This window comes from Cucurbita pepo, chromosome 20 (genome assembly GCF_057944985.1).
Source record: "Cucurbita pepo subsp. pepo isolate OVF chromosome 20, ASM5794498v1, whole genome shotgun sequence".
Classification (NCBI taxonomy): Eukaryota; Viridiplantae; Streptophyta; class Magnoliopsida; order Cucurbitales; family Cucurbitaceae; genus Cucurbita; species Cucurbita pepo.
This window is the reverse complement of record NC_141817.1, coordinates 4735152-4757672: the sequence shown is the minus strand read 5'-3', so window position 1 is coordinate 4757672 and position 22521 is coordinate 4735152. Positions and strand designations below refer to the sequence as shown.

At 37.9% G+C, this 22521-nt stretch overlaps 4 protein-coding genes across 4 annotated transcripts; all 4 read left to right on the top strand.

The window, feature by feature from the left end:
• The first annotated feature begins 1872 nt into the window (after positions 1-1872).
• On the top strand, positions 1873-2385 carry LOC147786409 (uncharacterized). Its single transcript, XM_087120759.1, has one exon. It carries the CDS (start codon positions 1888-1890, stop codon positions 2383-2385), a length of 498 nt encoding a protein of 165 aa, XP_086976885.1. The 5' UTR covers positions 1873-1887.
• Positions 2386-7883: 5498 nt separating this feature from the next.
• Positions 7884-10969, top strand: LOC147786408 (oligopeptide transporter 3-like). Its single transcript, XM_087120420.1, has 6 exons — positions 7884-8440; positions 8613-8710; positions 8803-9372; positions 9606-9861; positions 9956-10138; positions 10208-10969. The coding sequence occupies exons 1-6, from the start codon at positions 7970-7972 to the stop codon at positions 10820-10822; spliced, it is 2193 nt and encodes a 730-aa protein (XP_086976546.1). The 5' UTR covers positions 7884-7969; the 3' UTR covers positions 10823-10969.
• Positions 10970-13774: 2805 nt separating this feature from the next.
• On the top strand, positions 13775-15241 carry LOC111784307 (uncharacterized). Its single transcript, XM_087120758.1, has 3 exons — positions 13775-14439; positions 14487-14581; positions 14625-15241. Exons 1-3 carry the CDS (start codon positions 13775-13777, stop codon positions 15239-15241), a joined length of 1377 nt encoding a protein of 458 aa, XP_086976884.1.
• Positions 15242-18776: 3535 nt separating this feature from the next.
• LOC147786407 (oligopeptide transporter 3-like) lies at positions 18777-21989 on the top strand. Its single transcript, XM_087120414.1, has 6 exons — positions 18777-19383; positions 19556-19653; positions 19746-20315; positions 20547-20802; positions 20897-21079; positions 21149-21989. The coding sequence occupies exons 1-6, from the start codon at positions 18862-18864 to the stop codon at positions 21761-21763; spliced, it is 2244 nt and encodes a 747-aa protein (XP_086976540.1). The 5' UTR covers positions 18777-18861; the 3' UTR covers positions 21764-21989.
• Positions 21990-22521: the final 532 nt, after the last annotated feature.

Below are 22521 nucleotides of genomic sequence, written 5' to 3'. Positions count from 1 at the left end.
AAAGTGTCCAGAGAATTTTTAGACAACTTCGTGATCGTCTTCATCGATGATATCCTTCTATATTCCAAGACTAGGGAACAACACGAGGAACATCTTCGGAAAGTGCTGACCACTCTGAGAACAAACAAGTTGTTTGCAAAGTTCTCCAAGTGTGCATTCTGGGCAAAACAGGTGGGATTTCTTGGGCATGTAGTTTCAAGCATGGAATCACCATAGACCCAACAAAGATTGAAGCGGTGACGAATTGGCCTCGCCCGACCACAGTGACTGAGGTACGAAGTTTCCTTGGACTAGCAGGGTATTATCAGCGGTTTGTGCAGGATTTCTCCAAGATCGCCACCCCCCCTCACTGAGTTGACTAAGAAAGGAAAGTCGTTCACCTGGAATGATCAATGCGAGGTTAGTTTCAAAGAACTTAAACAGAGGTTAGTAACATCCCCGATACTCACTATACCGTCAGGAGATGGAGGCTTTGTAGTGTACAGTGATGCTTCAAAAAGGGGGTTAGGATGTGTCCTCATGCAACATGGGAAGGTTATCGCCTATGCTTCACGTCAACTAAAAGAATACGAGCGAAACTATCCCACCCACGACCTAGAACTCGCAGCAGTGGTATTTGCATTGAAGATTTGGAGACACTACCTTTATGGAGAAAGGACCCAAATTTTCACTAACCACAAGAGTCTTAAATACTTCTTTACTTAGAAGGAGTTAAACATGAGACAATGCAGGTGGTTGGAGTTGGTTAAAGACTATGACGTGGAGATACTCTATCACCCAGGAAAGGCGAATGTGGTAGCTGATGCGTTAAGCCGAAAATCAGCACACATGTCTGCCCTAATCACTACACAAAAAGCGATCCAGCAGGATCTGGAACGCACCGGTGTAGCGGTGGCCATGGGGGAGGTCGCCGCTCAGTTGGCCCAGTTAATGATACAATCGACCTTGAGGCAACGTCTTATTGAGAAACAACATGGTGATCCAGATTTGGTTGGAAAGAAACGTTTGATAGACGTCAACCAAATAGAGGAGTTTTCATTGACAGCCGATGGGGGGCTCTTATACCATGGGAGGTTGTGTGTGCTAAATGAAGAAGAACTGAAGGTAGAAATCCTAACCGAGGCTCACCACTCGCCATTCGCCCTACATCCTGGCAGTACCAAGATGTATCAAGATTTGAAACGACATTATTGGTGGCAGAATATGAAACATGATGTGGCCAAGTTCATGAGCAAGTGCTTGGTTTGTCAACAAGTCAAAGCCCCAAGGCAGAAGCCGACGGGGCTATTACAACCACTTAGTGTACCTGAATGGAACTGGGAGAACATCACCATGGACTTTATCGTAGGATTACCGAGGACGGCCAGGGGCTACACAGTTATATGGGTTGTAGTTGATAGGCTCACAAAGTCAGCCCACTTCCTCCCAGGGAAGTCCACTTATTCCGTTGATAAATGGGCTCAGTTGTACCTGAAGGAAGTAACAAGATTGCACGGGGTACCGGTATCCATTGTGTTAGATAGGGATCCCCATTTCATATCAAAGTTTTGGAAAAGCCTTCAGAAAGCGTTGGGTACACGGCTAGAGTTTAGTACAGCATTCCACCCACAGACGGATGGGCAAACTGAACGTTTAAACCAGATTCTAGACGACATGTAACGGGCCTGTATGTTGGACTTTGTCGGTAGCTGGGACACACACTTGCATCTCATAGAGTTCGCTTATAACAACAGTTATCAAGCGACGTTGGTTATGGCACCTTTTGAGGCCTTATACGGGAAGAAATGTCGATCCCCAGTGTGTTGGGATGAAGTGGGAGAACGCAAGTTGTTGGGCCCCGACTTAGTGCAAGCAACTAATGAGGCTATCTAGAAAATAAGGACTAAAATGCGTACGGCCCAAAGCAGGCAAAAGAGTTATGCAGATGTGAGGCGAAGAGATTTGGAATTTGAGGTGGGAGACAAAGTATTCCTTAAGGTGACTCCCATGAAAGGCGTTCTTAGGTTCGGGCGCAAAGGGAAGTTAAGCCCACGCTTCATTGGACCATTTGAGATTTTGGAGCGAGTGGGACAAGTAGCTTACCGGTTGGCCCTACCACCTATGCTCTCAGGAGTCCACAATGTGTTCTATGTATCGATGTTGCGACTATACATATCTAACCCATCACATGCGATAGATTTCAAACCTCTACGGTTGGATAAGGGTTTGAACTATGAGGAGGAACCAGTGCAAATTGTGGATAGAGAAGTGAAAACCCTACGTAATCGAGAGATCGCGTTGGTCAAGGTATTATGGTGGAATCACCAGCTGGAAGAAGCCACTTGGGAACGAGAGGAGGAAATGAGGAGCAAGTACTCTAAGCTCTTCAGAGCGGAAAGTAGGTAGATTTAAGTGAAGCTTTCGAGGATGAAAGTTTTTTTTTTGGGGGAATATTATAAGGCCCACGTTTTGGGCCCACGACCCAATAACAAAAAATCAGACTTATAAAAAAATAAGCCCTACGGTTCACTAAGGGAGCAAACCTTTAGCCAGTCGCCGCTCTCCCTTCTTGCTGCCGCCGTCCGCCGCCCCTTCCTTCTCCCTTTTTCATTTTCTTCCTTAACCCGCTGCCACCCAACGCTCACGGTCCCGCAACCGAATGTTCCCACACCGCTCTGCGCCCCTTCCCACATCAGAAAACCTTCGCCCAGCAGCCACATCGCCGCCGCGAGGGAACGACACCATCGTGAACCGTAGGAGGAAAGGTTCAACGCCCTCAAAACCGACCTCAAGAGGGTTAGACGCAGCAAAGGTTCAACGCCTACGTAGGAGGAAGGCTCAGTTCGAGGGGAGCCGGATCGTCGTTGATTAGGAAAGGCCAAGAAAGCAGCTCATCAGGTAAGGGGCACGCCTATTGAAAATAAACGTTTTGTTTTTTTTTAAAATGGGTCGAACTGAATCGTGCAATAGCTAGGTTCTGTGTAATAATCTGAATGCTGAGTACGATCTAATCGCTCTGTGTAATTGTTGGTAACCTGATTGTCGTATAATCTGATTGTTGTTTAACCTGATGGTTGGGAATCTGTTTGTGGTGGAATACAGTTAGGTTGTGTAGTTTGGATAGGTGTAATCAGATTGTTGTGCAATCGTATTTTGGTGTAATTGGATTCTGGTGTAATTGGATTTTGGTGTAATCGGATTCTGGTGTAATCGGATTATAGTGTAATCGGATTCTGGTGTAATCGGATTATAGTGTAATCGGATTCTGGTGTAATCGGATTCTGGTGTAATCGGATTCTGGTGTAATCGGATTCTGGTATAATCGAATTCTGGTGTAATCGGACGGTTGTGTAATCGGACGGTTGAGTAATCGGACGGTTGTGTAATCGGACGGTTGTGTAATCGGACGGTTGAGTAATCGGACGGTTGAGTAATCGGACGGTTGAGTAATCGGACGGTTGTGTAATCGGACGGTTGTGTAAACGGGTTGTGGTGTAAACGGGTTGTGGTGCAAACGGGTTGTGGTGCAAACGGGTTGTGGTGCAAACGGGTTGTGGTGCAAACGGGTTGTGGTGCAAACGGGTTGTGGTGCAAACGGGTTGTGGTGCAAACGGGTTGTGGTGCAAACGGGTTGTGGTGCAAACGGGTTGTGGTGCAAACGGGTTGTGGTGTAATCGAGTTGTGGTGTAATCTGATTGTTGTGTAGCCCGGATAGGTGTCGATTGCCGGCATATTGTGCTTGTAGGTAGCCATGAGTAAGCGGTTGGTGGTAATAGTTACACGCTGTGTGTTTCGGGTAACTAGCCACCAATAGTCACCTTTGGGGGTGATTCTAGAAAACGTCTATCAAGTAAAGGTTACACGCTGTGTGTTTCGGGTAACCAGCAATTGATAGTCAATTGGAGAAAATAAGGAGGTGAGGTCCCTGTGTTAATGGTTACAAGCTGTGTGTTTCGGGTAACCAACTAGGAATAACCACGGGAGTAAAAGTGTCGTTGATGTTGTGGTGGCATTAATCACCTAATGCGTGTATTGGTTTTGGTTGATCGCCTGGTGACGATTCATATGTTGACCCCAATAGGGGAGTTCTTTACTGAGTATGTTTATACTCTTTTTTTAAAATGATTTTCAGGCGAAGCTGTGGCACGGAGGTGACGAGTATGATGCCAAAGTCAGTCACGAGGCGACTCAAGGATTTTTATGTTTTTTTTGTAGTCTCATTTTGTGGGAGAGACGTTTCCGCTCCTTTGTATTAATTTAAACTATGTTGTGGATGTCTAACTAGGCGTTCACATCAGACCTCCTCTCGATTTTAAATTTCCTTTTTCTTTTCAAGAGCTTTAAGCATTGTTTTTTTTATTTTAAAGGGTACCCCATTTCTAATAAAATTCTGTATCATCCTGTTCCAAATAAAATTCTGCATCATTTTCATCCTATTCCTGTTCCAAATAAATCTCATGATTTTCATCCTGTTCCAAATAAATCTCATTATCTTTCGGCCCTAACCGCTTGTTATATGATAAGTTGGGTCGTTACATGGTTTTTCGAAGTCTGGAAAATCGGGTCGTGACACGTTAGTTCTTCTTTATTAGTTTCTTTTATATTATTTTATAATTTTTAATTTTTAGTTTCTTTTTCAAAATATTTTTTATATTATTTTTTTTCTTATTGTTAGTTTCTTTATTTTTAGTCTCGAGTTCGACGCTAATCAAACACGTTATTTTTTTTTTTAATTTCTTTTATATTATTCTATTATTTTTAATTTTTAGTTTCTTTTTCAAAATATTTTTTATACTATTATGTTCTATTAATTTCTTTTCTATTATTTTTTTTATTACTTTCTTTTATATATTTTTTTTTATTTTTCATTTTTTAGTTTCTTTTTCAAAATATTTTATATATTTTTTTTCTATTAAATTTTTTATATTATTTTATTATTTTTTTTAGTAATTCTATTTTATTAGTTTCTTTTATATTATTTTATTATTTTTAATTTTTTTTGTTTCTTTCTCAAAATATTTTTTATATTATTTTTTTCTATTAGTTTCTTTTATATTATTTTATTATTTTTAATTTTTAGTTTCTTCTTCAAAATATTTTAATTTTTAGTTTCTTTTTCAAAATATTTTTTATATTATTTTTTTCTATTAATTTTTTTAGATTATTTTATTATTTTTAATTTTTAGTAATTCTTTTTTATTAGTTTCTTTTAGATTATTTTATTATTTTTAATTTTTAGTAATTCTTTTTTATTAGTTTCTTTTATATTATTTTATTATTTTAATTTTTACATTCTTTTTCAAAATGTTTTTTATATCATTTTTTATTAATTTCTTTTATATTATTTTATTATTTTTAATTTTTAGTTCCTTTTTTATATATTTTTTTAAAATTCCTTAATTTCTTATTAATTTCTTTTATATTATTTTATTATTTTTAATTTTTTTTGTTTCTTTTTTTATATATATTTTAAAATACCAATTTCTTATTAATTTCTTTTGTATTATTTTATTATTTTATTATTTTTAATTTTTAGTTTCTTTTTTATATATATTTTAAAAATATTTTAATATTTAATTTTATTACAAACGTGTTTCTAACCCATTGTTTTATTAATTATGATTTATATTCATTTCTTTTATATTATTTTATTATTTTTAATTTTTAATTTTTAATTTTGTTTAGTTTCTTTTTTATATATATTTTAAAAATACCTTAATATTTAATTTTATTATAAACGTCTTTCTAACAAACAGTGTTTCTGACCAATAATCTTCTAATTTAAGAATATGATTTATGATAAATAAGATCGATAGAAAATTAAGTTTCAATTGATTTAAAGATTTTGTTACAAAATTGAGACAAATAATTTAAAATTCCAATGTATTGTTACAATATTATTATATTACAATTTATATATTTCTTTTATTTCTTCTAATAGTTTAGGGCTCTTTTTTTATTTTATTTTTATTTTTATATCTTTTCGTAAATCTATTTCAATTAAAATATTTTTATAATATTTTTTATTTTAGTTACATACCGTATATTTAAACTAATGATTATTATTATTTTTCTTTTATTTTATGATCTATCATTATGTTTTTCTTAGTTTAACCAATTTTCAATTTCTTAGTTTAACCAATTTTCAATAAATGTTCATATTTTAGTTGTCTTTACTTTTATGACAACGTTGAACTATGTTAATATGTTACAATTTTCTCTAATTGTTCTTGATTGAATTTTTTTTTTTTTTTTATGAATAATTATATTTCTTTTATTTCCTCTACTCGGCTCTCTAACTTCATCATCTCTAGAATAGTCTTAAGTTAAGTCTATTTCAATTAAAATATTTTTATAATATTTTTTTATTTTGGTTAAATATAATATATTTAAACTAATTATTTGTATTGTTTTTTTATTTCATGATCTATCCTTATATTTTTCTTAGTTTAACCAATTCTCAGTCAGTGTTATATTTTAGTTGTCTTTAATTTTATGACAACGTTCAATTATGTTAATTTGTTACAATTTTTGCTCATTGTTCTTGATTGATTTTTTTTTTTTTTTTTTTTGAATAATTATAGATTGATTTATGTTTGTTTGTGAACCTTTATCTAAGATTGTATCTGAATAATTATAAATTGTTGATAAATAAAACTTTAAAAAAAAAAAAAATTTTTTAGCACCCCAACAACCCAACCCAAAAAGAGAGAATTGATTTAGGCATAACTATTAAGCAAATACGGATTTACGTGCATTAATTAACTTAGGTGCATTTTTTGGATCGAGTTGTTCTTCCCCCCTTAATCGAGGCTTGACTCCTTTTCTTTTGGAGTCTTAGTCATTTTTTACTATTCCTTCAAAGAACTAAGTTTAGGACATGGCTCTGATACCATGTTAAATGAACACGACTCTCCACAATGGTATGATATTGTCCACTTTGAGCATAACCTCTCATAGCTTTGCTTTGAGCTTTTCAAAAGACCTCGTACCAATAGAGGTTGTATTTTTTGATTATAAACTCATGATCATTAGGCAACGTGGGACTTTTCTCAGACTCTTCTTTTCATCCAACAATATCAACACCTCTATTCTTAATTTAAAAAATATAAATAAAAACAAAAAACAAAAATTGATTTTAAACCTAATAAATGTATTTATCGATCTTTTTTAAAAAAATTGTATTTTTCATTATATTTTATCTATATATTCAATATATTCAATGTATGTTTTTTGTATTTATTCCACACGTTTTCGTACTTTTGAATAAAAAATAAATAAATATAGTAAATGCTTTTATTAGAATTCTTTTTAAAAGTGAAACAATTAATTTATTTAAAAAGAAAAAAGAAAAGAGAGACGCATCATAAATTTAACATAATTATTTCATTATCTTATCATAACATAACTTTTTTTTTCTTGGACTAGAAAAAATTGAACTAATTAATGAAGTAAAGCCACGTAGACTCCAACGGATCCGATTTTTACGCACAAAACGCACTCCAAACACTCTATTGGAATATAACCACAACGTTTCCTTAATGATTACTGTCGAACGGTAATCCTATGAAGATTGGTGGACGGCGCAAAACGACGTTCGGGATTTACGTCAGCTAGAGTTGAGATAGATGTACCCGATGTTGACAGGTGGAATGGAATGGTGTGTGGAGCCGAGTTGGCAGATGATGTGGCGAGAGAGGGCGTGGAGAACGTTATTCTCACCTTAATAATCTTCTCTATTTATGGATCATTGTTCGAACATAATCACTTAATAAAAATCCATAAATATCAATTAAAATAAAAATGTAAAAAGAAAAAAGTAAGTATAAATATTGAACACATCGCTGACATTTCTGAATCAGCCCTTTGACTTCCTAGTCGTCTTCTTCTTCTTCTTCCTTCAATTCCCTTTCTCTCTGTTTTCCCCATTAACGCCTTCTCAATCTCCTTGGAAACCCCGCCCCACCCAGATTCCTCCGCCGCCGCTGATATGTCCAATGGCGGCGGCGAACTGCCTTCTGAGGAACGGTGCTCGGTGGAGGAGGTGGCTCTGGTGGTGCCCGAAACTGACGACCCGACTCTTCCTGTGATGACTTTTCGATCATGGGTTCTTGGTCTCGTTTCTTGTTGCCTTCTCATTTTCCTCAACACTTTCTTCACTTACCGTTCTCAGCCACTCGCCATCTCCGCCATTCTTATGCAGATCGCTGCTCTCCCAATTGGCCGCTTCATGGCCTCCACTCTCCCAAACAGGGACTTCCATTTCTTTCGATGCAAGTTTAGTCTCAATCCTGGCCCTTTCAATATGAAGGAGCATGTTATTATCACCATTTTTGCTAACTGTGGCATCTCCTATGGCGGCGGCGACGCCTATTCCATCGGCGCCATTACTGTCATGAAAGCTTATTATAAACAGGGCTTGAATTTCTTCTTAGCCCTTCTCATCGTCTTAACTACCCAGGTTTGCATCTTTATGAATGAAAAGGGGCTAATTCAAAAGTTTTGTCCTTTGAATATCGATTTAAGTCAAAAATAATGAACACCCATCTTCTAAAACATCCAGATTGATAAGATCAGGACCCTTTTCTCACATTCCCCTGTTTTGAATCTTTTTCTCTTTGGCTGTTCTTCAGATTTTGGGATATGGATGGGCTGGAATGCTGAGAAGGTACCTGGTAGATCCTGTTGAAATGTGGTGGCCTGCAAATCTGGCACAGGTTTCTCTGTTTAGGTACCCTTTCTTAATCCCTTTTCCAGATTTGGAGCTCAGAGGCTTAGCAGTATTTAACTCTGACATGCTCTGTTTTCTTTGCCCTGTTTTAGAGCCCTTCACGAGACGGAGGACAGATCAAAAGGGATGACAAGGATGAAATTCTTGTTGATCTTCATGGGAGCAAGCTTCGTGTACTACGTTTTTCCAGGTTACTTGTTACAAATCTTATCATTCTTCTCGTGGGTTTGTTGGGTTTGGCCTCGCAGCATCACGGCTCAGCAAATTGGGTCGAGCCAAAGTGGACTTGGGCTCGGTGCTTTCAGCTTTGATTGGGCTGGGATTTCGGCCTACCATGGAAGCCCACTGGTGTCGCCATGGTCCTCAATTCTAAACGTGGGTGTTGGGTTTGTTATGTTCATTTATATCGTCCTCCCTGTTTGCTACTGGAAGTTCAACACCTTCGACGCCCGCAAATTCCCCATTTTCTCTAATAAGCTCTTCACCAGAACAGGCCAGAAATATGATACTACCAAGGTTTTAACTCCCGAATTTGAACTTAATGTTGCTGCTTATAATAACTACGGGAAGCTCTATCTTAGCCCCTTGTTTGCCCTCTCCATTGGATCTGGCTTTGCCAGGTTTACTGCTACTCTTACACATGTCGCATTGTTTCATGGCCGGTATGCTCTTCTCTCTCACTTTTTCTTCTTCTCTTGCCATACCTTCTTGTTTCTTGTTTTAGGTCATTCTAATTCTTTCAAAAGTTCCCATGTAACTCCGTGTCAAATCAACCCATATTTGTTCACACATCAAGTCGTGTTTAATCACAATTAAGTTTAGAGACTAGAGATCGAATACATATATCACTATAGTTATAAACCAAGTTTAAGATTGTGCACTTTTAATGTTCTAGGGACATATGGAAGCAGAGCAGGACAGCAATCAAGAATGCAAAATTGGACATCCATGCCAAGCTGATGCAAAGCTACAAACAAGTGCCAGAATGGTGGTTCTTGATCCTATTATTTGGTAGCACTGTGATATCTCTTCTGATGTCGATTGTGTGGAAGGACATCGTGCAGCTGCCGTGGTGGGGCATGCTATTCGCCTTCGCTATGGCTTGGATTGTCACCCTCCCAATCGGGGTCATTCAAGCGACAACCAACCAGGTAATCGAACGGGAATTAGTAGTAGTAGCACTCGCTCGTCTTTGTTTACGTTCTAAAACAAAAGACTTATAAATCCATATGAAATGTTATGCAGCAACCTGGATATGATATCATAGCACAGTTAATCATTGGTTATATTCTCCCTGGAAAACCAATAGCAAATCTACTTTTCAAGATCTACGGAAGAATCAGCACAGTTCATGCTCTTTCTTTCTTATCTGATCTTAAACTTGGCCATTACATGAAAATCCCACCAAGATGCATGTACACTGCCCAGGTGATCTTTTAGCAAACTTCAATGTTTCTTTTGAGAGTTTACGATCTTGACTGATTCGTGTTTTTTCAGTTAGTCGGGACACTCGTTGCCGGGACGATTAACCTCGCCGTTGCTTGGTGGATGTTAGACAATATAGAGAACATCTGTGATACTGAGGCTCTCCAACCTGATAGTCCATGGACGTGTCCGAAATACCGAGTGACGTTTGATGCATCTGTTATCTGGGGACTAATAGGACCGAGGCGATTGTTTGGACCGGGCGGGTTGTATCGAAACTTGGTGTGGCTGTTCTTGATTGGAGCTGTTCTTCCAGTTCCCATTTGGGCATTGAGTAAAGCTTTCCCCGAAAAGAAATGGATTGCATTGATAAACATACCAGTTATATCCTATGGCTTTGCAGGGATGCCACCAGCAACTCCTACAAACATAGCTAGCTGGCTCATCACTGGTACCATTTTCAACTACTTCGTCTTTCGATACCATAAGCGATGGTGGCAGAAGTACAACTACGTCCTCTCGGCCGCACTCGACGCAGGGACTGCGTTCATGGGCGTGCTGCTTTTCATTGTGCTGCAGAATGGAGGCCATAGCTTGAGGTGGTGGGGATCACAACCCGATCACTGTCCTTTGGCTAAGTGTCCAACCGCTCCCGGGATCGTCGTTAAAGGATGTCCAGTGTTTTAGCTAGATCGTCGAGTCCCAGGACGATGAAACTGATAGTCATTATGTTGTAGAGAGTTAGTTTGAAGTGATTTGGGTAGGGTTTATATATGGCATCATGTTAACTACAAGTTGTGCTCTAATATCTTTTAGTGTATGGAAATGGAGAGAGCAAAACATAAAATAAAATTCTAGTAAAGTTCGCTTCAAGAGACTCGAACACCGATCATTGTTGGCTGATGTGAAATTTTGAAAATACACAATAATTAATTTTTTTTTTAAAAAAAACATATAGACAAGTACACAAGAACATTCAAAGTAGGCCATGACATATCCTACAAAATACTAACACAAAATAACATGGTGCAAAATAATGGATTTATAAAAAGCGTAAAGATCGGTGAGACCAAGACACTTATTTCGCCTGACCCATATAGTCTCGTAGCTTGTGTACGTTCTCGTCTCAACTGCTCCATCTAGGCATCATCTGAAAAGAATTATAGCATGGATTATATAAAATACTCGTTACGTAGTTTGCTTTTAGTTTTGTACTTGTCCTCGAGGTCAATTCCAACCTATAGTTCTCATCATACCTTTATGGTTCTAGTAGGGTTTTAGTTGGCATCACCCTAATAGGCTTCATAATATTATAATCATAAACGGAGGTTGTGACCCTCAATGTTGTCAACACTCCTCTACCTATTTGGTCCTTATTCAATCATGATTAGGGAGTGGTTGGAGACCCCCTAACCACACCCACAAGACGCTCGTTAGGTTATCTCACAAGGTTCATGCATTTTAGAGCTCAATCCTAGTTCTACCAGCTAATAAACATAATAAAATGTTATATAAACCTCCGACAGTCGAGTCATGTTCATGACTAGGGGTTGGTTGGCAAATTCCTAATAGTCCCCCGCGCGTAGGAGTCCCTTGTGAACGCGTGTAGGCATGTGAGTGCCCTGTTTTCACCCGTTTTTCGTCCCGATTCCAGTGCTAATCCTATTTTACTGTGAACTAGGTCTCTGTATAGATAAATCGTAATTTTTGGACTCCGATACGACTGTAATCAAGCTCAGGAAGGCACGCGACATACTGTAAGTAACCATATGGATTTAGGAAGTAATAGTTGTAGGGTGCACTTGGTTTTGCATGCATGCTAAAGCAGATTACCCGTAGGTGGCTACATCCAATGATCCTCTGTACTTAGGAAGTTGAATATATATGTGTTGGACTGGCTGCCTTTATGAGATTTCGTGCTCAATATTTGTTTGCTTGTTGGACTATCTATCTACTGCGTTTATCTGTTCATTCTATGTTAGTGGACTGGAGGATTTGTGTATCTGCGCTCCGGGTGTTGATAGATGATGTCTCCCCGTTGAGCTTGTATGGCTGTATTTGTTGTTATTCATACATAAACTCCTCTTGAATGATTGCGTGAACCTATGATATGGTTGATAAGTTGTAGTGTTGTGTTTTGCCTATGGTGAACTCTGGTAGGAATCGAGTGGGGTTTAGATAGGGGACCCTCCTGACGAAACGGTCCATGTCGTGACCGACACTTAGAGGGAGAGACCCTTTAACCCTTGGCTGTTATGGATTTGTAAGCCTTTATTGAGTGATTCTGGAAACTAGAGCCCCTAACTCAATAATCTACCTACCCTTGAGACAAAGAGAACCACGTTAGGACCTTGAGGTGTAAAGAGAGAACCTCTTAGCCGATCGTAGCTGGTAAGCGTTTGAGTATACTCCACTTCCCTTCCTACTCCGGTGTGGTGCTGTTGAGCTAGGTGAGACGCCAGTTAGGGAGGTGCTACTCTTCCCTTCCTCTCTGGTGTGGTACTGTTGAGCTTGGCGAGACGCTTGTTAGGGAAGTGTTACTCAGTGGTAGATCGACTACTCTGCATGGGGATCCGTCTTATGGTTAGATGTTGATCATGCGGGTAGGTCAAGGTCACCTGCATGATGAGTTCCGTCCTATGGAAGGACGTTGACCATGCAGTGACTAATTCTAGCTGGATTGTACGAGGGGTACATGTAGTTATGAGGGAGCACCTCATCTTCAAACGTTGAGTACCGCTACAAAGGTTAAGTCCTTCTACCCCGATCTGTGAACTGAGAGCATTGAGACTTTAGAGTCCAGAGTATAGTTGGTGGTTCTCTCGTGAACTTGGATGCGATTAAGAGCCTACAAGTAGGTTGCTTACTGAGTATATTTTTATACTCACCTCGTTTCTCTTTTTTTTTTCTTTTCTCAGGTCCGTGAATTTACACTTCATGGCAAAGGGGGTGTTTGGGAGCTTGAAAGTCACGGAGGAATTGTCGTCCCAGGGCGTCTGTCTAGTTTACCTTTGTGTACTTGACATTTATTTCATCATGTACCCCGATCTTTTTTCATTTCCATTTTATACAATGTAACTCTTTTCTACTTGAACGCTTTAATACTCGCGAGGAAATTTTATACTTGAAATTTTTGCATTTCGTTTTTCTTCTACTTTCATGCATTGCATAGTCTGTCGAGTCACACCTGGTAATTTCGATGCGTCGAAATTCTGGGTTGTGACAAACTTGGTATCAGAGCTATCGGGTTATTGGTTCTGTAGACACATTTAGTTAGAGTCGTGTATCCTCTGTGACTTAGCCCGCTGACACGCCCTACCACGATAAGGTAAATCCATGAGACTAAACTCTATGGAAATTGTGAGAATTAAACTTCCCTCTTGCCTAGCTGTGATTTATTGACAACATTATGATCTTGTCTGAAAAAGAAAAAAAAAATTGTGTGTCATTCTATCCACTGACATGTGGACCTTTTCTCGTTCTTCCTAATCTATGTTAGAAAATGTCACCCAAAGAACAAGAGACCAAAGCCACGCGTGGACGGGGTAGGGGTAGACCCCGTAGGACGCTGTTGTTCCGCTACCTGAGGTCGAACAAATCCCACCTCTAGTACATCTACCCCCAGATGTGGATGATGATATGCCTCCTGTTGGGGAAGCAGAAGAGCCACCATCGCCACCTCCCAGGCCGAGGCAAAGAAGGACTGAGGTTACGGACCCTCCTGAGGGAATTCCTCGGGAAACTGTACCGGGTGTGGAGCAGACGGGGGCTTACTCTAGGGATTTCCTAGAGTCCTTTATGAGGTCTACTATGGAAACTCAGGCACAAACCACTCTCATCCTACAGACTTTGATGGCAAATCAGAATCAACAGAATCGGACACGTAGCCCCAGACGTGATGAGAGTGTGACAATTGAGTCCCGTTATCTGAGGGGTTTCCAGAAACTTAACCCACCATCTTTTGAGGGTGGTAAGATAGACCCCGTCGCAGCGGAGGCTTGGTTCGAAGCAATAGAGACAGTCTTTCGGTATATGAACTGCTCCGCTGAATATCAAGTGCACTGTGCGACATTTATGCTGAATGGAGACGCACATTTCTGGTGGAAGACCCCCCACAAGACGTTCAATCCTGGTGAAGGTCTTGTTTTATGGGAGCAATTCAGAGAGGCTTTCCTTCTGAAATATTATCCGGTTGTTTCCGATATCCAGAACTCTACAGCATTCCTCTTGTTGAAACAGGAAGATAGATCAGTGGAGGATTATGATATAGATTCAACAAGTTGGCACGTTTTGCTTCTGAATTTGTGAGTACTGAGAAAATGCGAATCAATCGCTTTATTGCGGGCCTCAGGGATGAGATCCAAGGGTTTGTTGTGGCTCATGATCCTCCAGATTATGCTTCTGCTTTAAAGTTTGCTATACTGATGGATATGCATCGATTGAAAGGCAAGTCCATCGCTGCAGCCCCCATCTATCCCTACAACTTTAGGTCAAAAGAGGAAAACTATTAGACATGGTAGATTTGACAGACGAGCCCGCGGACGTTTTGATCATCGTGTACAGACCGCGGATCAGAATAAAGCACCTTGCCCCAGATGCAACAGGTTTCATGAGGGAGAGTGTTATGCCCTGCGTGGATGTTATGGGTGTAGCCAACCAGGCCACCGAGTTGCTGATTGTCCCCACAGAAATCCACTTGAGGTGAATCGACCTATCGCTCAGTATCAGGGAGGTCGAGGAGGTCGACAACAGCAACAGGGGCGAGCAGTAGCCCATGGCACCGCAGCCAGAATGGCTGAGGAACCCGCCAATGTGGTAACAAGTACGCTACCCATTTATGGGCATTTGGCATTCACTCTGTTTGATTCTGGCTCTACAAACTCTTTTATTTCTGCTGCATTTGCTGAACAAGCTTTGTTAGAATTAGAGCCTTTAGAGAATACCCTTTTGGTATCCATACCATCAGAGAAATTACTTGAGGTCACTCACAGAGTTAGGGCTGCAAAGGTAACTGTATCTGAATGGGAGTTTGAGGCTGACTTAATTGTGTTAGTCATGGTGGATTTTGATATTATTTTGGGTATGGATTGGTTAGGTGCAAATTGAGCCGTTATTGATTGTGAGTCTCGAATGGTAACCTTAAGACATCCTTCAGGGCAGGGCCTAGTTTTCAGGGGGGTCGTCGACTAGGGAGACCCCGGGGGTGATCTCGGCACTGAGGGCTAGGAAAATGATCCATAATAGGGCGTGGGCCTTTCTAGCCAGTGTAACTGTTGATGGGGGAGTCAAGCCCACAATCTCATCAATTCCAGTGGTTAGGGATTTCGAAGATGTTTTTTCTCAAAACCTTCCTGGGTTGCCTCCTAATAGAGAGGTTGATTTTGGAATTGACCTGGAACCTGTAACAGCACCAATATCTAAGGCACCGTACAGAATGGCTCTCGCTGAACTTAAGGAACTAAAAGAGCAAATACAAGAGCTTTTGGACAAGGGGTTCATTCGCCCTAGCGTTTCGCCCTGGGGAGCCCCTGTACTTTTCGTGAAAAAGAAAGATGGGACTCTGCGCTTGTGCATAGACTATCGAGAGCTTAAGAGGGTCACTACCAAAAACAAGTATCCTCTTTCGAGGATAGATGACATGTTCGATCAGCTGCAAGGGGCGTCTGTGTTCTCTAAGATAGATCTGAGATCGGGGTACCATCAATTGAGGATTAGAGAAGAAGACATCCCTAAGACAGCCTTCCGAAGTCGCTACGGACATTACAAGTTTACAGTTATATCTTTTGGCCTCACTAATGCCCCTGTGGTTTTCATGGAGCTTATGAATAGAGTGTTTAAAGATTACCTCAATTCCTTTGTAATAGTATTCATCAATGATATATTGGTATACTCTAAGACCGAAGCATAGCATGAAGATCACTTGCGTTTTTTTTTTTTTTTTTTTTGTTCTCGTTAGTTTTTAGTTTTTTCCTTTTTATGTTAATTTTTTATTTATTTTAGTTTTTAGTTTATTTCTTTTTTTTTATGTTAATTTTTTTTATTTTTAGTATTGATTTTCTTTTTTTAATGTTTTTTTTTTTAGTTTTGAATTTTTTTTTAAAGTTAATTTTTTTTTAGTTTTTAGTTTCTTTTAGTTTTCTTTTTTTTTTTTTTTTTTTTTTTTTTTTTTTTTATGTTAATTTTTTTTATAGTTTGTTGTTAGTTTCCCTTAGTAGGTTTTCTTTTATTATTTTATTTCTTTTTTATTATTATCGTTTTTTTTTTCTTGTTAGTTTTTAGTTTTTTCTTTTTTATGTTAATTTTTTTTTTATTTTTAGTTTTTAGTTTTTTTTAGTTTCTTCTTTTATGTTTTCTTTTATTATTTTAATTCTTTTTTATTATTATCGTTAATTTTTTTAATTATTATTTTTAGTTTTTAGTTTTTTCTTTTTTATGTTAATTTTTTTTAATTTTAGTTTTTAGTTTTATTATTTTAATTCTTTTTTATTATTATTTTTAGTTTTTAGTTTTTTTTAGGTTAATTTTTTTAATTTTAGTTTTTAGTTTTATTATTTTAATTCTTTTTTATTATTATCCTTATTTTTTTTATTTATTTTTAGTTTTTTAGTTTCTTTTATTATGTTAATATTTGTTTTTAATTTTTAGTTTTTAGTTTCTTTTTTTCATGTTAATTTTTTTATTTTTTTATTTTTTTATTTTTAGTTTCATTTTTATTTATATATTTATATATATATATATATTATATTAACATAGTTCAACATTGACACAAATCCAAGGAAGAAAAACAAATTCAATAAAAACATGTATTTAACTAACGTTGAATACATCTTCATTATAGTATCATCTCTAAGTCACCTATGGGTAAGAATTAAAATATTTTTATAATTTTTTTTATTTTGGTTAAATATAGTATATTTAAACTAATCATTTTATTGTTTTTTTATTCACGATGTCTTTGTGTTTTTCCTACTTTAACCAATTCTCAAATAAGTGTTCTTTTTTAGTTGTTTGTAAACTTTCAATCATCTTTGATATAAGATTGTACTGGAATAATTATAAATGGTGGATAAATAAAACTTTTTTTAAAAAAATAATATTTTTTAATAACCCGACAACCCAACCCAAAAAGAGAGTGTGATATGTTTTATCTAGAAGGAAATAGGGATTTAGGGATTTACGATCCTAGAAGCAAATAAGGATCGGGATTTAGGGTTAGTGTTGCTTTAATTTAAGTATGAATGGATGATATGTTTTATCATCCTCAGGGATTTAGGGACCTTTTGAATAATAGTAAACTTATTAAAATGAAACATTTTCGCATAGAGGACGTAAAACATATCTTAGACATTCTCGAAATGGTAATTCACGGAAACAATTATTCCCTAGAAAAGTTTGGAAATAGAGATTCTGTGTGACTACTTTTGGTCATAAGCTCTTATAGTTTTGCTTTAGGCTTCCCAAATATCTCATACCAATAGAGATATCGTTCTTTGCTTATAAACCTATGATCTTCCACTAAATTAATTAACGTGGGACTTACTTCCAATAATAATCCTCAACCAAAATTAATAAATACTCTTAAACTTTCTAAAACAATATTTTTAAACTTTTAAAAGTTTCTTTAACCTTCTTAAAAATTTCAAAAAAATACTCATAAATTTTTAAAAGTGAGCTTAAAACCCTTAAAAAAAAATTTAAAAAATTTTAAAGTTTGTGTTTATATACTAACCTAATGAAAATTTTAAAGTTTAAGGTACTAACACTTTTTAAAGTATCCACTTTAAAAAAATCAAGAATATTATTGGAAATTTTAAAACTATTAAGGGTATTTTTATAAATTTAAAACCTAATAAATGTATTTATTATTGATCTTTTTTAAAAAAAATTGTATTTTATAGTTTTAAGTTTCATTATATTTTATCTATATATTCAATGTACTTATTTATTTATTTATTTATTTATTATTTGTATTTATCCTACACGTTTTAGTACTTTTAAATAAAAAAAATAAATAAACATAGTAAATGTTTTTATTAGGATTCTTTTTAAAAGTGAAGCAATTAATTTGTTCCAAAAGGAAAAAAAAAAAAAAAAGGGAAAAATGACACATCATAAATTTAACATAACAGTTCATATTTCCTTACTTACCGTAAATATAACTTTTTTTTCCTTTACGACAAAAATTCAACTAATTAATGACGTAAAGCCACGTGGACTCCAACAAATCCGTCTTTTACGCACAAAACACACTCCAAACACGAGGCTCATATCTACCTGGCAAACACTCTATTGGAATATAACCACAACGTTTCTTCAATGATTACGGTCGAACGGTAATCTTATGAAGATTGGTGGACGGCGTCAAAACGATGTTGGGGATTTACGACAACTAAAGTTGGGACAACGTGTACCTGATGTTGACAGGTGGAATGGAATAGTGTGTGGAGCCGAGTTGGCGGATGATGTGGCGAGAGAGCACGTGGGGAAGGCGATTTTTGTGTGTTATTCTCACTTTAATAATTTCTATTTATAGATCATTGTTTGAACATAATCACTTAGAAAAAATCCATAAATATCAATTAAAATGAAAATGTATAAATATTGAACATATCGCTGACATTTCTGAATCAGCCCCTTTGACTTCCTAGTCTTCTTCTTCTTCTTTCAATTCCCTTTCTCTCTCATCCTCCTCTGTTTCTCTCTGTTTTCCCTTTAACGCCTTCTCAATGTCCTCGGAAACCCTCTCCCACCCAGATTCCTCTGCCGCTGCTGCTGATATGTCCAATGGCGGCGGCGAACTGCCTTCTGAGGAACGGTGCTCGGTGGAGGAGGTGGCTCTGGTGGTGCCCGAAACTGACGACCCGACTCTTCCTGTGATGACTTTTCGATCATGGGTTCTTGGTCTCGTTTCTTGTTGCCTTCTCATTTTCCTCAACACTTTCTTCACTTACCGTTCTCAGCCACTCGCCATCTCCGCCATTCTTATGCAGATCGCTGCTCTCCCAATTGGCCGCTTCATGGCCTCCACTCTCCCAAACAGGGACTTCCATTTCTTTCGATGCAAGTTTAGTCTCAATCCTGGCCCTTTCAATATGAAGGAGCATGTTATTATCACCATTTTTGCTAACTGTGGCATCTCCTATGGCGGCGGCGACGCCTATTCCATCGGCGCCATTACTGTCATGAAAGCTTATTATAAACAGGGCTTGAATTTCTTCTTAGCCCTTCTCATCGTCTTAACTACCCAGGTTTGCATCTTTATGAATGAAAAGGGGCTAATTCAAAAGTTTTGTCCTTTGAATATCGATTTAACTCAAAAATAATGAACACCCATCTTCTAAAACATCCAGATTGATAAGATCTAGACCCTTTTCTCACATTCCCCTGTTTTGAATCTTTTTCTCTTTGGCTGTTCTTCAGATTTTGGGATATGGATGGGCTGGAATGCTGAGAAGGTACCTGGTAGATCCTGTTGAAATGTGGTGGCCTGCAAATCTGGCACAGGTTTCTCTGTTTAGGTACCCTTTCTTAATCCCTTTTCCAGATTTGTAGCTCAGAGGCTTAGCAGTATTTAACTCTGACATGCTCTGTTTTCTTTGCCCTGTTTTAGAGCCCTTCACGAGACGGAGGACAGATCAAAAGGGATGACAAGGATGAAATTCTTCTTGATCTTCATGGGAGCAAGCTTCGTGTACTACGTTTTTCCAGGTTACTTGTTACAAATCTTATCATTCTTCTCGTGGGTTTGTTGGGTTTGGCCTCGCAGCATCACGGCTCAGCAAATTGGGTCGAGCCAAAGTGGACTTGGGCTCGGTGCTTTCAGCTTTGATTGGGCTGGGATTTCGGCCTACCATGGAAGCCCACTGGTGACGCCATGGTCTTCAATTCTAAATGTGGGTGTTGGGTTTGTGATGTTCATTTATATCATCCTCCCTGTTTGCTACTGGAAGTTTAACACCTTCGACGCCCGCAAATTCCCCATTTTCTCTAATAAGCTCTTCACCAGAACCGGCCATAAATATGATATTACGAAGGTTTTAACCCCCAAATTTGATCTCAATGTTGCTGCTTATAATAACTATTCGAAGCTGTATCTTAGCCCCCTGTTTGCCCTCTCCATTGGATCTGGCTTTGCCAGGTTCACTGCTACTCTCACCCATGTCGCCTTGTTTCATGGACGGTATGCTTTTCTCTCTCACTTTTTCTTCCTCTCTTTCACATTTTATTTCTTTCTCCCATACTTTCTTCTAATTCTTTCAAAATTTGCCATATAACTCGTGTCAAATCAACCCATGTTTGTTCACATATCAAATCGTGTTTAGTCACGATTAAGTTTAGAGACTAGAGATCGAATACATATATCACTATAGTTATAAACGAAGTTTAAGATTGTGAACTTTTAATGTTCTAGGGACATATGGAAGCAGAGCAGGACAGCAATCAAGAATGCAAAACTGGACATCCATGCCAAGCTGATGCAAAACTACAGACAAGTGCCAGAATGGTGGTTCTTGATCCTATTATTTGGTAGCACTGTGATATCTCTTCTGATGTCGATTGTGTGGAAGGACATCGTGCAGCTGCCGTGGTGGGGTATGTTATTTGCCTTCGTTATGGCTTGGATTGTCACCCTCCCAATCGGGGTCATTCAAGCCACAACCAACCAGGTAATCGAATGGGAATTAGTAGTAGTAGCACACGCTCGACTTTGTTTACGTTCTAAAACAAATGACTTATAAATCCATATGGAATTTTATGCAGCAACCTGGATATGATATCATAGCACAGTTCATCATTGGTTATATTCTCCCTGGAAAACCAATAGCAAATCTACTTTTCAAGATCTACGGAAGAATCAGCACAGTTCATGCTCTTTCTTTCTTATCTGATCTTAAACTTGGCCATTACATGAAAATCCCACCAAGATGCATGTACACGGCCCAGGTGATCTTTTAGCAAACTTCGATGTTTCTTTTGAGAGTTTATGATCTTGACTGATTCGTGTTTTCTCAGTTAGTCGGGACACTCGTTGCCGGGACGATTAACCTCGCCGTTGCTTGGTGGATGTTAGACAATATAGAGAACATCTGTGATACTGAGGCTCTCCAACCTGATAGTCCATGGACGTGTCCGAAATACCGAGTGACGTTTGATGCATCTGTTATCTGGGGACTAATAGGACCGAGGCGATTGTTTGGACCGGGCGGGTTGTATCGAAACTTGGTGTGGCTGTTCTTGATTGGAGCTGTTCTTCCAGTTCCCATTTGGGCATTGAGTAAAGCTTTCCCCGAAAAGAAATGGATTGCATTGATAAACATACCAGTTATATCCTATGGCTTTGCAGGGATGCCACCAGCAACTCCTACGAACATAGCTAGTTGGCTCATCACTGGTACCATTTTCAACTACTTCGTCTTCCGATACCATAAGCGATGGTGGCAGAAGTACAACTACGTCCTCTCAGCCGCGCTCGACGCAGGGACAGCATTCATGGGCGTGCTGCTTTTCATTGTGCTGCAGAATGAGGGACATAACTTGAGGTGGTGGGGATCACAACCTGATCACTGTCCTTTGGCTCAGTGTCCAACCGCTCCCGGGATCGTCGTTAAAGGATGTCCAGTGTTTTAGCTAGCTCGTCGAGGCCCTGGACGATGAAACTGGTAGCCATTATGTTACAGAGAGATAGGTTCATGTTCTTGTTTTGTTTATGTTGTTCGTAAATGTTAGTTTGAAATGATTTGGGTAGGCTTTATATAAGGCATCATGTTAGGTACAAGTTGTGTTATATCTTTTAGTGTATGGCAATGGAGAGAGCAAAGCATAAAATAAAAGCTTGAGTTTCTTGTAAAGTTCACTTTAAGAGACTCAAGCACCAACGGTTCTATCGTCGTTGGCTGACACAAAATTAGACAAGTACACTATAATACTCAAAGTACCATATCCTACAAAAAAAAAAAAAAAAAAAAAAAAAAAAAAAAAAAAAAAAAAAAAAAACTAACACAAAAGGACATGAATTATAAAAATACTCGGTAAGTAGCTCAACTTAGAGTCATGACGTGATGTCATAATTTGTCCTTCTTAGCCCTATATGAGCCATCATTTCTAATGGTTCGTTCTCGCTATTCTAAGATAGTTATCTTGGTTAGATGGTTCTATGGTTCTAAGTTATCTTGGTTCGATGTTTTGCTAGTCCCTTTTATCATTATCATCATAATAGACCAATATCTAATAGCTCTTGGAGGCACGTAGGTGTATTTGTGTATGTATGTATATATTATTTTAGTTTTTTACTTATTTCATAATTTTGGACACTCAAGTTTCCTGTTTGAGAGTTCCTAGTCTTGTAATAACTCTAGGTGTCCGGCTCTCATCTCGGTCTCAGGTTG

What these genes read in the sequence shown, in the direction of transcription:
- LOC147786409 (XM_087120759.1), top strand. Translation starts at nt 1,888, where the DNA reads ATGCGTACGGCCCAAAGCAGGCAAAAGAGTTATGCAGATGTGAGGCGA.
- LOC147786408 (XM_087120420.1), top strand. Translation starts at nt 7,970, where the DNA reads ATGTCCAATGGCGGCGGCGAACTGCCTTCTGAGGAACGGTGCTCGGTG. An exon ending in GTCGCATTGTTTCATGGCCG is followed by an intron (nt 9,373 to 9,605) that starts GTATGCTCTTCT and finishes TTAATGTTCTAG; the next exon opens with GGACATATGGAAGCAGAGCA. An exon ending in GATGCATGTACACTGCCCAG is followed by an intron (nt 10,139 to 10,207) that starts GTGATCTTTTAG and finishes GTGTTTTTTCAG; the next exon opens with TTAGTCGGGACACTCGTTGC.
- LOC111784307 (XM_087120758.1), top strand. Translation starts at nt 13,775, where the DNA reads ATGCCTCCTGTTGGGGAAGCAGAAGAGCCACCATCGCCACCTCCCAGG. An exon ending in CACGTTTTGCTTCTGAATTT is followed by an intron (nt 14,440 to 14,486) that starts GTGAGTACTGAG and finishes TGCGGGCCTCAG; the next exon opens with GGATGAGATCCAAGGGTTTG. An exon ending in GGATATGCATCGATTGAAAG is followed by an intron (nt 14,582 to 14,624) that starts GCAAGTCCATCG and finishes CTACAACTTTAG; the next exon opens with GTCAAAAGAGGAAAACTATT.
- LOC147786407 (XM_087120414.1), top strand. Translation starts at nt 18,862, where the DNA reads ATGTCCTCGGAAACCCTCTCCCACCCAGATTCCTCTGCCGCTGCTGCT. An exon ending in GTCGCCTTGTTTCATGGACG is followed by an intron (nt 20,316 to 20,546) that starts GTATGCTTTTCT and finishes TTAATGTTCTAG; the next exon opens with GGACATATGGAAGCAGAGCA. An exon ending in TTCAAGCCACAACCAACCAG is followed by an intron (nt 20,803 to 20,896) that starts GTAATCGAATGG and finishes AATTTTATGCAG; the next exon opens with CAACCTGGATATGATATCAT.